This window comes from Trachypithecus francoisi, unplaced genomic scaffold (genome assembly GCF_009764315.1).
Source record: "Trachypithecus francoisi isolate TF-2019V2 unplaced genomic scaffold, Tfra_2.0 Lachesis_group7, whole genome shotgun sequence".
In the NCBI taxonomy this organism is placed as follows: Eukaryota; Metazoa; Chordata; class Mammalia; order Primates; family Cercopithecidae; genus Trachypithecus; species Trachypithecus francoisi.
In genome coordinates, this window is record NW_022681472.1 from 1,419,045 (window position 1) to 1,432,921 (window position 13,877).

At 37.4% G+C, this 13,877-nt stretch overlaps 1 protein-coding gene across 1 annotated transcript; it reads left to right on the forward strand.

Annotated features, from left to right (window-relative positions):
* Positions 1-328: 328 nt before the first annotated feature.
* LOC117079131 (asparagine synthetase [glutamine-hydrolyzing]-like) lies at positions 329-12,962 on the forward strand. Its single transcript, XM_033202750.1, has 10 exons — positions 329-876; positions 5,708-5,893; positions 6,153-6,254; positions 6,698-6,825; positions 8,279-8,405; positions 9,650-9,756; positions 10,427-10,527; positions 11,967-12,048; positions 12,143-12,298; positions 12,828-12,962. Exons 1-10 carry the CDS (start codon positions 594-596, stop codon positions 12,927-12,929), a joined length of 1,374 nt encoding a protein of 457 aa, XP_033058641.1. The 5' UTR covers positions 329-593; the 3' UTR covers positions 12,930-12,962.
* The last annotated feature ends 915 nt before the right edge of the window (positions 12,963-13,877 follow it).

Sequence of the window (13,877 nt, forward strand, 5' to 3'; positions counted from 1 at the left end):
GTAGCATATAAATTCAGAGTCAGGAATGATGGTCAATGATGTCAAACAGCCACAGATTTGCCACATGGTAGCTGAGATAGTGACACCTTTGCTTTCTGATGGTTCCATGTACACAAACTTTGTTGCATGCACAGAATTATTCGAAATATTATATAAAGTTACCTTTAGGCCATGTGTATAAGATATATGAAACATAAATGAATTTCATGTTTAGACTTGGGTCTCATCCCCAAGATATCTCACATATATGCAAATATTCCAAAATCCAAAACACAACACTTCTGGTTCCAAACATTTCAGATAAGGGAGACTCAATCTGAATATATATGTATTACATACATAGTATGTATATAATATGCATTTCCATCCCTCCACAGATTACTGTTCTGGCACATTCCCATTATATTCTGTTTATCAGACTGCAACTAAAATTTTCATGGGTTCAGCTTTATGTTGGACAGAATTTGCAGATTATGAGTTGAAACAAACCCTAGTTTGATAATGCTGTGATTCTCTTAAATCACCAAAGTGCATGAAAGGATTATAGAGCTCAGAAATACTGAAGCAACTTTGCAATAAAAAATTATTAGTGAATGTACAAGGAATCTAACATTTTGGTTTTGCTATTGCTTCATAAGATGCAACAGCATTTTGAATTTGAATACCAGACCAAAGTGGATGGTGAGATAATCCTTCATCTTTATGACAAAGGAGGAATTGAGCAAACAATTTGTATGTTGGATGGTGTGTTTGCATTTGTTTTACTGGATACTGCCAATAAGAAAGTGTTCCTGGGCAGAGATACATACGGAGTCAGACCTTTGTTTAAAGCAATGACAGAAGATGGATTTTTGGCTGTATGTTCAGAAGCTAAAGGTAATAATAAATTTTTCTATAGACTTTCATTATTGTCTTGGTTGTATGTTTTCTTTTAAATTATATTTGAAAATCTCTTAGAGAGCAATCCAGAATTTTACAAGTGACTAATTAAGTTATGAGTCTTTACCTTTTATTAAAAAAACAGTGGAGTTGTACTCTCCTTTTCAGCACTTAAATTCTGTAATACTTGAAGGATGATTCTTTAGTGCAGTCATTTATTTTTTGCTATGCTAATATGCTCTACGTCTAGCTTGATCCTAAGTGTAGTTTTAAGTTTTCCTGTGTCATCCTATAATGGTAGGGTTGACTCTGCGATTATTGCACTGTGGTACTTTGCTGCAGTTATAGTACAGCAGATATTAGGATTTCTAAAACAGCTTTATTGATAATTCACATACCGTGTAATTCACCCACTTGAAGTATGCAGTTTGGTGGTTTTTAGTGTATTCACAGATGTTGGTAACCGACACTCCAGTCAGTTTTAGAATTGTTTTTCCACCTCAAAAAAAAAAGAAAAGAAAAGAAAAGAAAATCCTATGCCCTTTAGCTTAGTTATTGCTGGCAGGATCAACTAGGTTTTTTGTTTTTGTTTTTGTTTTTGATTTTGGAGATGGGGTCTTGCTCAGTTGCCCAGCCCAGGCTGGAGTGCAGTGGTTTGAACATAGCTTAGTGCAGCCTTGAGCTCCTGGGCTCAAGCGATTCTCCCACCTCAGCCTCCCTAGTAGCTAGGAGTATAGGCATGCATCACAACTCCCTGCGTCCTGTGCCCTTTAGCTTTGAATTCCATCTCTCCATATCCATCATCTGCACCCCCGCAGTTGTAGCCCCAGCAATCACCAATCTTTCTGCCTCTGTATTTCCAATTCTGTATGTTTCATATAAATCGGATTATATATCATATGGGCTTTTGTGACTGGATTCTTTCACTTGGCATAATGCTTTCAAGATTTGTCTATGCTGTGACATGTATCAGTACTTACTTTTTATGGCCAAATGATACTCTGTTGCATGGATACACTGGCTTTTGTTTATCCACTTGTCAGTTGATGGACATTTAGGACATTGTATACCCCTTTTGGCTATTACAAATAATGCTACTATAAACATTGGTGTACGAGTTTTGTGTAGGCATTTCTCTTGGGTATATATCTAGGAGTAGAATTGCTGGGACACATGATAAGTATGTTTAATTGAGGAACTGTCAGACTACTTTTTGAAATGGCTGCATTAGTTTTATTCCTTCCAGAAGTGTATTAAAATTTCAGTTTCTCCACATCTTCACAAACACTTACTGGGTCACTTTTTAATTCTAGCCATTCTAGTGTATGTGAAGTGGTAGCTCATTGTGGTTTTGATTTGTATTTTCCTGTTTACAATGATGTCCAGCATCTTATCTCATGTTAATTCGCCATTTGTATTTCTTCTTTGGAGAAATATTTGTTCAGATCCTTTGCCATTTTTTTTCCTCCTAGGGATCATTTTATTTTAAAATCATAATAGACTTTATTATTTTTTTTTGAGCAGTTTTAGAAAAAATTGAGAGGAAAGTGCAGAGAGTTCACATATGCTCCCCCTCCAGTGCCCCCGCCTGGTTTTCCCAACTCTTAACATCTTGCGTTACTGTGCTACATTTATTAGATTTGATGAACTGATACTTATATATTAACTGAAGTTCATAGTTTATGTAAGGGTTCACTCTTTGTGTTTTATAGATTTTTGGATTTGACAAATGTTTAATGCTATGTACCCACCATTACAGTATTATATAGAACAGTTTTATTGCCCTAAAAGTCTCCTGTGCTTCACTTACTGATTCCTTCCTGTCCTCTTCCTCCTAACCCTCCCCCCCCCCGAGTCATTACTGATCTTTTTACTTTCTCTTTCACTTTGCCTTTCCCAGAATGTCGTATAATAGTTGTAATCATATGGTATGTAGCCTTTTCAGACTGGCTTCTTTCACCTAGCAGTATACATTTAGGGTTCTTCCGTGTTTTTTCATGGCTTGATAGCTCATTGTTTAAATTGCTGAATAATATTTCATTTGTTTGCATGCACTGCAGTTTGTTTATCCGTTCTTGAATTATACATCTCTAATTGGGTTACTTTGTCTTTTTGTTACTGAATTGTAATAGTTTCTTATGTATTCTAGGTAGAAATCCCTTCTGTTCATCAGGGTTGCAGGATACAAGATCAATATACAAAAATCAATGGTGTTTGACACACTTTAACTGAATACTATGTACTTAAAATGAGCAATCTGAAAATGAAATTAAGAAAGCAACTTCATTTATCATAGCATCAAAAAGAATAAAATACTTAGAAATAAATTTAAGAAGTGTAAAACTTGTACTCTGAAAGCTATAAAACATTGTTGAAAGAAATGAAAGATCGAAATAAATGGAGAAGTATCCCATGATCATGGATCGAAGGCTTAACATGTTAAGGTGGCAGTCCTCCCTAAACTCATCTGCAGATTTAACCTCATCCCTATTAGAATCCCAGATGAGTTATTTGTAAAATCGACAAGCTAACTCTCAAATTCATATGGAATTGCAAGGGACTAAGAACAGACAAAATAATCTTTTGAAAATGAGGAACAAAGTAGGAGAATTCATACTTACTGACTTTAAAACTTACTACAAGACAATGGTAATAAGGACAGTATAATACTGGCAGAAGGATAGATGTATAGACGAGTGGGATAGAATTGAGAGTCAGAAATGAACACATACATATATAATCAACTTATTTTTGACAAGGGTGCCAAGTGTATTCAGTGGGGAAAGAAGTTCGAAAACTGGCACAGTGGCAACCAGATATGTAAACATATGCAAAACCTGGAGTTGAACCTTTACCCAACATCATATACAAAAACTATGGATACAAAAAAATGCATCAAATGAATCCATTTTGAACTAATCCACATAAATGTAAGGGCTAAAACTATAAAATCCTGAGAAGCAAACATAGAAGTAAGTTGTCATGACCCTGGATTTGGCAAATCTTTCTTAAATATGAGACCAGAAACAATAATACAAATTGATAAACTGGACTTCATCAAAATTAAACAGTTTTGCACGTCTAAAGGACACCATCAAGAAAGTGAAAAGACAGCCCGCAAGTTGGAAGAAAATACTTGCAAATCATGTATAGCACTTTTTGATGGTAAACTTGAGGAAGACATTTATTTTTTATCCCTTACCTACACAGTAGTAACATCCTAAAATCTCTCTCCCTGCCTCTTTTTGCCGTTCTTTAAATCCTTTCTCACTTAATTTTCAGATTTAATGTTGGCCAAAGCAGGGATAATGAGATCAGTCAAAGGGGTACTTAGGACGCTAGTGACAGTGTTTGTACTGATACCGCAACTGGCTTATTTTCAGGCATTTCTAGTGTGATCAGATGGCAAAGAGCAAGTATATATATGTATGTCAGTTGCCAGGACTGCTGGGCAAGCCTGGTAAAGAGAACAGCGGGGAAAAGCAGCCTCCTGCTCCCCTGGGCCTTCTTTGAGCCTGATGATCACTTGATATGGAACTAGAATCACATCCAGTTTACCCTCTGAAATTCCTTGATTGTTGTTTTCTATTTCCTTGACACTGTCCTTTTCCAGACCAAATTATCTCATCTGGAATACTGCAATAGTTTTCCCTTCTCAATGCTTTTAGAATAACCTGTCGAAAACTCATCTGATTATAGTGCTGTCTGCTTAAAACCTTTTAATTACTCCCCATTCCCTATGTGGGCTGCGTAGCTCACTTGAGCTCTGCTAGCTGGTGAGGGAATCTGGGTCCTTTTTCTGGTATTTGAATTCAGTGTTACACAGGTTACTGGCTGGGTAGACAGTCTCAAATTGTAAATCATGGGTATTCCATGTAGATAGTCTGTTACAATCTACAATAAAACATTGATGTTTGTGTCAAAGATCATGGTGGTGTGAGGTTGGGAACCATCAGTGAGAATTTATTGAGGAAATTTAAGTTATATGGTTTTATTCACATATAGTGTATAACACTAGTTAAGGGATAGATGTCTTCCTATCTGACTTTAAAGTAGCTAAGAGTGGATCATTGTACTTGTTAAAGGTCTGGGAACCATGGCTATTTTATTTTGAGACAGAGTCTCACTCTGTGGCCCAGGCTGCAGTGCAGTGGCCGGATCTCAGCTCACTGCAAGCTCCACCTCCCGGGTTTACGCCATTCTCCTGCCTCAGCCTCCTGAGTAGCTGGGACTACAGGCACCCGCCACCTTGCCCGGCTAGTTTTTTGTATTTTTTAGTAGAGATGGGGTTTCACCGTGTTAGCCAGGATGGTCTCGATCTCCTGACCTCGTGATCCTCCCGTCTCGGCCTCCCAAAGTGCTAGGATTACAGGCTTGAGCCACCGCGCCCGGCCGGCTATTTTCTGAAAATACCTCAGTGATGACAAATGACTACCAGACTATCATAACATTAGGACTCCAGTTCATCCCTTTGCTTCATAAGTATGTCTTTTCCTTTTGTATATATTTGCTTTGGTATAGAAGATAGATTTTCTTGATTAGAAATCTAAGAAGAAGAAATTGAACACTGGAGGTTTTTCTATTTCTTTCAATTACTAAAAGTTAGTGTAATTTGGCAGTATATCCCTATGCCATTATTATCTCTCCAGTAAGTAGATGGTATGGCTTAGGAAAATAGGAAATTTTTTTTCCTGTTTTGCTTATTTAGTGGCCATGTGTTTGTATTAAAAAGGGAAAATAAATAGGAATGTAGAGGATGTTAACTAATCGTGACAGTTATTGGGAAGGGTTACCTAATTTGAATAAAGGTATCTTTTTGAATTTGTAGGTCTTGTTACATTGAAACACTCTACGACTCCCTTTTTAAAAGTGGAGCCTTTTCTTCCTGGACACTATGAAGTTTTGGATTTAAAGCCAAATGGCAAAGTTGCATCTGTGGAAATGGTTAAATATCATCACTGTCGGGATGAACCCCTGCACGCCCTCTATGACAATGTGGACAAACTCTTTCCAGGTAGCAGACACGCATCCACCTCTTCCCCATCCTTCTCCAAGGGAAAAAAAATTTTAAGTTGTGCTCTCCCATCATTTGAATGATTTTAGTTTCAAAACCTACTTCCTCTTTTGTTTGGAGGGAACACATTACGATTTGGCACACTCCACCATTGAGTAAATACCATCATGATAGATGTTGATGATTGTGTATTTCATTTCAATAACTAATCCAGCCCAAGATTTTCTGGAGCTGTTTGGTTTACTTGCTGTGTTTATAGGTTTTGAGATAGAAACTGTGAAGAACAACCTCAGGATCCTTTTTAATAATGCTGTAAAGAAACGTTTGATGACAGACAGAAGGATTGGCTGCCTTTTATCAGGTGAAATCAATTAAAAAACCTAATTATATTTTGTGTGTGTTTAATTGAAATGATTTGTAGCCATCCCTTTTGTTTTTACTATAAAATATTTTCTGTATGATTTAATCTTTCCTTCATTATAGGATGGAAACAATTTTTTATAAGCTGCATTTAATACTCATAGTCATACTCCAACTTGAGTTACAGTATAGCTATGTTATTGGTGTTAAGAGTGAGCCAGTGGATGTTTGGAATTCTGTGTAGTGATTTTTAACCAATTCAAATACCACTATTATCACCGTTTGTATATTTTTCTCTTACTGAAGTTGATTTCAGTTTATAAAACTTGCGGATTTTAAATGGTAAAACTATGATCTTGGTGCTTATCAGGAATATACATCTTCTGTCCCTGTCTTATGCAAGGCACATAACTAGGACACTTCCACTTCCTCTTTTGCTTGTAGGGGGCTTGGACTCCAGCTTGGTTGCTGCCACCCTGTTGAAGCAGCTGAAAGAGGCCCAAATACAGTATCCTCTCCAGACATTTGCAATTGGCATGGAAGACAGCCCCGATTTACTGGCTGCTAGAAAGGTAAGGTGCTGTCTCTGTCCCTTGTGTAGTTAGAGTAGACTTATTATTAGAGTGAAAATGGAGTCAATAATGGGTGATTCTACTTCTGCTGCTGTATTGACTGGGACAATTGTTTTAAATTAAATGTATTAAAATAGAATGAAATGGCTGTTGAATATGCACTGTGTTGTACACTGTCCTCTGTGTACTTTTATCTGTTATGACCCATACAATTCTCACAAAGATTCTATGATGATAATTATGCTCTTTTGAAAGTAAAGGTATCTGGGCATGGTGGCCTACACCTGTAATCCCAGCACTTTACAAGGCTGAGGGAGGTAGATTACTTGAGGTCAGGAGTTTGAAACCAGCCTGAGCAACATAATGAAACTCCATCTCTACAAAAAATGCAAAAATAGCCAGGCTTAGTGGCGCCTGCCTATAGTCTTAGCCTCTTGGGTGATAGAGCCTGGGTGATAGAGCAAGACCTTGTCTCAAAAGAAAATAAAGAAAGTAAAGGCATAAGTCAGGTGCAGTGGCACACACCTGTAGTCCCAGATACTTGGGAGGTTGTGGTGGGATGTCTGAGCTCAGGAGTTCAAATCCAGGCTGGGCAACATAGCAAGACGCCATCTTGAAAAAATTTTAAAAAAAGATTTTTTGTTTGTTCGTTTGTTTTTTTAAAAAGAATGTAAAGTCATGGTATCGTGGCTAACACTGCAGGCTTTGGAACCTGACTTGTGATTTGAAATCCTGGCTCTACTCATTGATGTAACAAAAATAATAGTGTCTGCTATGGGGAAATTTTAAGGTGAAATGATATAATTCATGTAAAGTAAGTAGGATAGAACTTAGCATGTAGTAAGTACTTAATGAGTGTTAGCTGTTATTATTATTTTAAAAAGTACTGTATTTAGAATACTGTGGGCAGAGGGTAGCTTGTCTGTATTCAGTGAGCAGGAGACCTAGTTCCCACTATGGAGAACTTTCATAGCATGGATGAGAAAAAGCTAGAGAGCAGTCTCAATGCAAAGTGATCAATGCCGAGAGAATTCAAAATAGCCAAGGAAAGTAGAATGAGGGGAGGGGCCATTCTATATAAGAATAACATCCTGGATATAAAATTAGGCATTTCAGAAGGACCAAAAAAGACCAAGCTTAGTGTGGGACCATGTTGGAGTAGAGGGAGATGAGGTGGGTTAGGTAAAATAGGTAGGGAGGGAGGTGCCAACTGGGAGAATGGCTGAAGCCTTGGCACCAGAGGAGCTGAGGTAAGACTTACTTCCTGGTGGTGGAGTTGAAGCAGGCGAGGAAACAGTGCTGGATGGGGCTTGTATGTGGTGGGCTGTAAAATCATTTTTCTTTTTTTCCCACCATTGTTAATTCATAAAGCTTTGTGAACTCCCGTCCTGTTTGATTTTCAAGGGAAGTTATTTTCTTTAACAAATAAATGGGTATTTCTTTATATAATAAGGTGGCAAATCATATCGGAAGTGAACATTATGAAGTCCTTTTTAACTCTGAGGAAGGCATTCAGGCTCTGGATGAAGTCATATTTTCCTTGGAAACTTATGACATTACAACAGTTCGTGCTTCAGTAGGTAAGGTATTATGATATTATTAAATAAAAAGCTTTTTCTAACACTGAAAAAAAGTAAGGTTTAAAAAATTTATTTCAAGCCATATTTTTAAAATGTTATTTAAGGATGAATGCAAATTACATCCCTATGTTACTGATTATTTAAGACCACTTAAGAATTCTCTGAATCTCTTTTGGAGTAAAGGGAACAATAAATACATAGTTCAACCGCCACATTGTTGGTATCACTGCTGGTGTTTCCCCAGGGAGCAGATACGTATTTTCTGCCCTCTGCCTCCCATTTCTCTTAGAGTTTCTCTGGCTACAGTCTGTATACAGTGAGGCAATAGGTCTATTTGGTAATGCATTTTTGATAAGAAATACTCATTTTAGATATATTTTAGTAAATATTCCATCACATAACTTACCAGTCACTAGCTATCATTGCTCTGCAAACAATATTAATTTTATTTTGTAAATAATGTATCTACTGAGATCAGAAGTATACCCCAAATTAGACTGATCCAATGTTAACGAACCTTTGTATGCTACTGCCTCCCTTGAGAGACTTGCCTTGGAGGGCAAAAATATCTTCGGTATTACAATGGTTTATGACCCTCCAAAACATCACAATAAATAAGCAGATAGACAGGATAGCTCTGGTATTGGAATTTCATGGGGCTGGGGTGGGGTTAGGAAAATAAGTGTCTATCACCTCAGCTCTCTAGCTGAGATGATAATAAAAACAAAGCTGAGAAGAAACACTAGTTTAGAGGGATGTGGTGGAGGACCAAGAAGGCAAGTTTAATAACTTATATAGTCTCCCCAGCTTTATGTGAAATCTGGTAAATGGGGAGTGGCAGGGGGAAAGTACCTAACAAAATTAACACTAAACCACCAAAATGGCTGTTCTTATTTTTGTGTCATAATACCACTATGAAAGGCATGATTTTTAGGTATTTGAGTCATTGTTCAGCTTAGCATAGTTTTGAAGTGAACATTCTTGGTCTAAAATCATTAGAATTTTAAAACCTGTTTATAAAATGACAGAATGGTTCTGGGTTATTTTATTTTACAGTAGTGCTTTTGGATTAAGTACATCTAAATGGCTTGTAAATACAAGGTCATTATTGTGGAAACTACTTTATATTAATATGAAGTCCAGTATGGTAGTAACACTTTCAGTTATTTCCAAAAATCAAATCAAAGGCATTTTTGGTGGAAGGTTATGTTGACATTAAAGTTAATTTCTCTCTCTCATTTAAGGTATGTATTTAATTTCCAAGTATATTCGGAAGAACACAGATAACGTGGTGATCTTCTCTGGAGAAGGATCAGATGAACTTACGCAGGGTTACATATATTTTCACAAGGTAACCACTCTGAAGTGGAGGAATATTCATGCTATATTAAGAAAACTATGAATTGTTTGACTATTTCTATCATCTTTCAGTATGACAGTAATAGTTTTGAGTATCTTGTGAGGTTACAAAAGGGAATCTGATAATGTTTGCTTTCTATCTCTTGGGGAAGAAAGAAATTTTAATGTGTAAGATGATTTTTATTCTTTAAAACTAGTTACAGCTGGGTGTGATGGCTCATGCTTATACCCCCAAGCTGTTCAGGAGGCTGAGGTGGGAGGATCACCTGAATCCAGGAGATTGAGACTGCAGTGAGCTGTGATTGCGCCACTGCACTCCTACCTGGTTGACAGAGCAAGACCCTGTCTCTTAAAAAAAAAAAAAGCTAAAAATAAATAAATAAAACTAGTTAAGCTTCTTGAGAATCACCTTTCTGCCATTTCTTAGCATCCTGTGGAATTATGACTGTTGCCCAGTGTGTTCATTTTATTCTAATATTAGCAGTTTGGTAGGAAGGAAGGCATGTTTTGTAAAGCACTGCTTACCTCTGTTCAGTTATTTACTCCCTTCCCTAAATTTGTTTAACTTGTTGTCTTATCCAACTTTAGGATTGGAGAGGGAGAAAGAAAAACTGCTTTGTGTGCCAAAAGCAAAACTCTTGGTGTTTTTGTTTGTGAAATAGGCTCCTTCTCCTGAAGAAGCGGAGGAGGAGAGTGAGAGGCTTCTGAGGGAACTCTATTTGTTTGATGTGCTCCGCGCAGATCGAACTACTGCTGCCCACGGGTAATACTTTTAGAGGCTACTGTAAAACAAAAACAAAAAAGCACCAAAACAAAGAAAAGCTTGACCGGGCGCGGTGGCTCAAGCCTGTAATCCCAGCACTTTGGGAGGCCGAGACGGGTGGATCGCGAGGTCAGGAGATCGAGACCAACCTAGCTAACACGGCGAAACCCCGTCTCTACTAAAAAATACAAAAAACTAGCCGGGCGAGTTGGCGGGCGCCTGTAGTCCCAGCTACTTGGGAGGCTGAGGCAGGAGAATGGCGTAAACCCGGGAGGCGGAGCTTGCAGTGAGCTGAGATCCGGCCACTGCACTCAATACCCTGAAAAAATAAAAATCCATAGCTGATTGGCTATATGTTGCATATAGTTGGCTATATGTTACAAAGTGTGACTTTTATAGAGAAAATGAAGCTGTTTCTTAACTTTGTCCCAAAAGGATTAGGCCACATTTCAAAGTGTTGTTGTGGTATATGGAGAGAAGGCTTCTTCCATAGGTTGTTTGAGTTGGAGTTTTCACCTTTAAAAGGTAACAACATTCTGCTCACATCTGAACAACCAAGATGGAAGAGGGGAAGGCTGCTGCAGCAGCTACTTGAGTGTTTTAAAGAGAAGTAAAGATTGTAAACATCACGTGACAAGTATTGAGTGCCCACCATGCCTATTTGGTACTGTAGTGACCCTGAGGGGATAGGGTAGTGAAGATGCAAGGGGTTTGACTACATTATAAAGAACCAGGTTTCTTTGGTATCATTTCTGGTTTTCTAAAGTTATGTTGAGGAACTGAAGACTTATTGTATAGGGTAAACAACTGATATGAAATGTTTTAGTTATCTCTGCTGAATCACACTTAGATTAGAATATAATTAAATATGGGTTTGGGGAATGAACTGAACCTGGTTATTATCCTATCTGCTTGTCTTAACTAGAGTCACTAGGCTTCAGGAAACCGGTGATATGGCATTTGACGAAATATAGTGGGACTCTGGTTTAAATTGCATATTGTATGTGAATTGTTAATCAGTGGTTAAAAAAATACTGTATTATCATCACAATTGTTAGAAGAGATGGTCTCACCTAGAAAACACTGAGTAAGAAAGGTTCAATCAAGGTATTTTCTTAATGATTGGGTTACTCATGATTTGTAACTTTTTCTGCGTTTTGAAATACGCATTCAACTATTCCTAGAAGGGGAAGTAAAAGTAATAGTCTCAGTTAGTTTTACTCCCTCGATGACATGGTATATATATATTATTTTAAATGAAGATTTTTTTTTGTATTTATTCGTTAGTGTAGAGCAGTCATTAGGGGGCTTGTATTTGACTGTATGACCTTAACATTTCTTAGGATCTGGTTGAATTGATGGGAAAACTGAATCAGAACCTAAACTGACAGGCACTAAATACCCATTTTAATTTAGATTTTCTTCTTTTCTCCTTTAAGCCTTGAACTGAGAGTCCCATTTCTAGATCATAGATTTTCTTCCTATTACTTGTCTCTGCCACCAGAAATGAGAACTCCAAAGGTAGGTAAATCAACTCAAGATAAAAACTGTCCATTGCCATCAGATTATATTTGTAATTTTTAACTGATGCTCCTTTTTTTTTTTTTCATGTCAGAATGGGATAGAAAAACATCTCCTGAGAGAGACGTTTGAGGAGTCCAATCTGATACCCAAAGAGATTCTCTGGCGACCAAAAGAAGCCTTCAGTGATGGAATAACTTCAGTTAAGAATTCCTGGTTTAAGATTTTACAGGAATATGTTGAACATCAGGTATAATGTCTTTAAAAACATTTTCAGGAATGCGACAGTTTGGATGCAGAGCTGTCATTGCTGTTCATTCTGTATTTAGTTTGAATGCTTTGTCCCTGTCAGAGGGATTCACAGTCCCTGTAAACACTTACCTCTTCTATAAGAATTACATAAGAGTTAAGTAGCATGAATGATTATCAAGTAGCATCTAGAATTGGAAGAGAGAGGAGACTTACTACTTATCATCACTGATCTTCATTTATCAGATTTTTGGGCACCTGCTGGGTGCCAGATCTTGTTAGGCACAAATGACTAAAACAGAGCCACCACGTATTAAAAATATGCATATGAGTGTTCTTTAAAAGGCACTGCAGCTATCCATATTATGAATACTTTAGCATTTTCTAAGTGATGGGTGATTCAAAGGGTCTCATGCAATTTACAGTCATGTCTTATCTTAATGTTTTCTATTTTGTGAAACCAGAGTAAATATAAGTATTTCCATGCCATTTTAAAAAACTGTTTTGTTTTTATATGCTTATTCTTACAGGTTGATGATGCAATTATGGCAAATGCAGCCCAAAAATTTCCCTTCAATATTCCTAAAACCAAAGGAGGATATTACTACTATCAAATCTTTGAATGTCATTAACCAGGCCAGGCTGACTGGCTGAGTCATTACTGGATGCCCAGGTGGATCAATGCCACTGACCCTTCTGCCCGCACACTGACCCACTACAAGTCAGCGGCCAAAGCTTAGGTGCTCTTTATGCTGTAATGTGAAAGCATATATTTACTCTTGTTGTAGGGGGTCTATGGGTAGATAGGGGAACAATGAGAGTCAATACAGGCTAACTTGGGTCTGAAAAAAATAAAAGTCCTAAATCTAAAACATTGCTATAGTCATTTATGTTCATACAGTCTTTTCATAAGAGGTAACTAGAAATTTTTTGCTGTATCACAGTAAAGTGGAGGGTAATCTAGGAAAAGGAAAAATGCTCTGATGTCCACAAGAACTCACAGCACTCTCCTGGCAAAGCTGCTTTAGATGACATTTTTGTCTTGTGCTCACATGGCTTTCTTCCAGTCTTTGCCTCATCTTAGTCATCAAAGGACTACATTATTTTTGTTCTGCCTGCATTCCTAACAGCTGCCTAGGCAGACTCAAGACTTGAGTCTTCTATAGGAATTCATGACAACTCTATTTTACAAGATAGTAGTTCATTTTTCATTTTTTTCTCTTTTATGTTGAGCCAAAGTTGCTTCTGGAGACTTGTCCAGGAGCAGGGGTCAGGCTTTTCTTTTTTAATAAAGAGTCAGAGAGTAAATATTTTAGGCTTTGTGGACCTCTTTTGGAACTGTTCAGCTCTGCCATTGCAGTGCAGAAGCAGTCACATAGACAATACGCAAACAAATGAGCATGGCTGTGTTCTATTAAAAGTTACTTATAAAAGCCAATGGTGGGCCAGACATGGCTTGTGGCCCATAGTTTGTTGATTGCTGTTCTAGAGGAACAACCATACGAACTAAGCATTTCTGGTAAAAGTCTAAACCTACTTGAAAGAGAAAGTGTAACAACATACTCAAAGAACAGGTAGAA

Excerpts from the sequence above, each read along its gene's own strand:
- LOC117079131 (XM_033202750.1), top strand. The coding sequence starts at position 594 with ATGTACAAGGAATCTAACATTTTGGTTTTGCTATTGCTTCATAAGATG. Across the intron at positions 877-5,707 it reads TGTATGTTCAGAAGCTAAAG|GTCTTGTTACATTGAAACAC; the intron begins GTAATAATAAAT and ends TTGAATTTGTAG. Across the intron at positions 6,255-6,697 it reads GATTGGCTGCCTTTTATCAG|GGGGCTTGGACTCCAGCTTG; the intron begins GTGAAATCAATT and ends TTTTGCTTGTAG.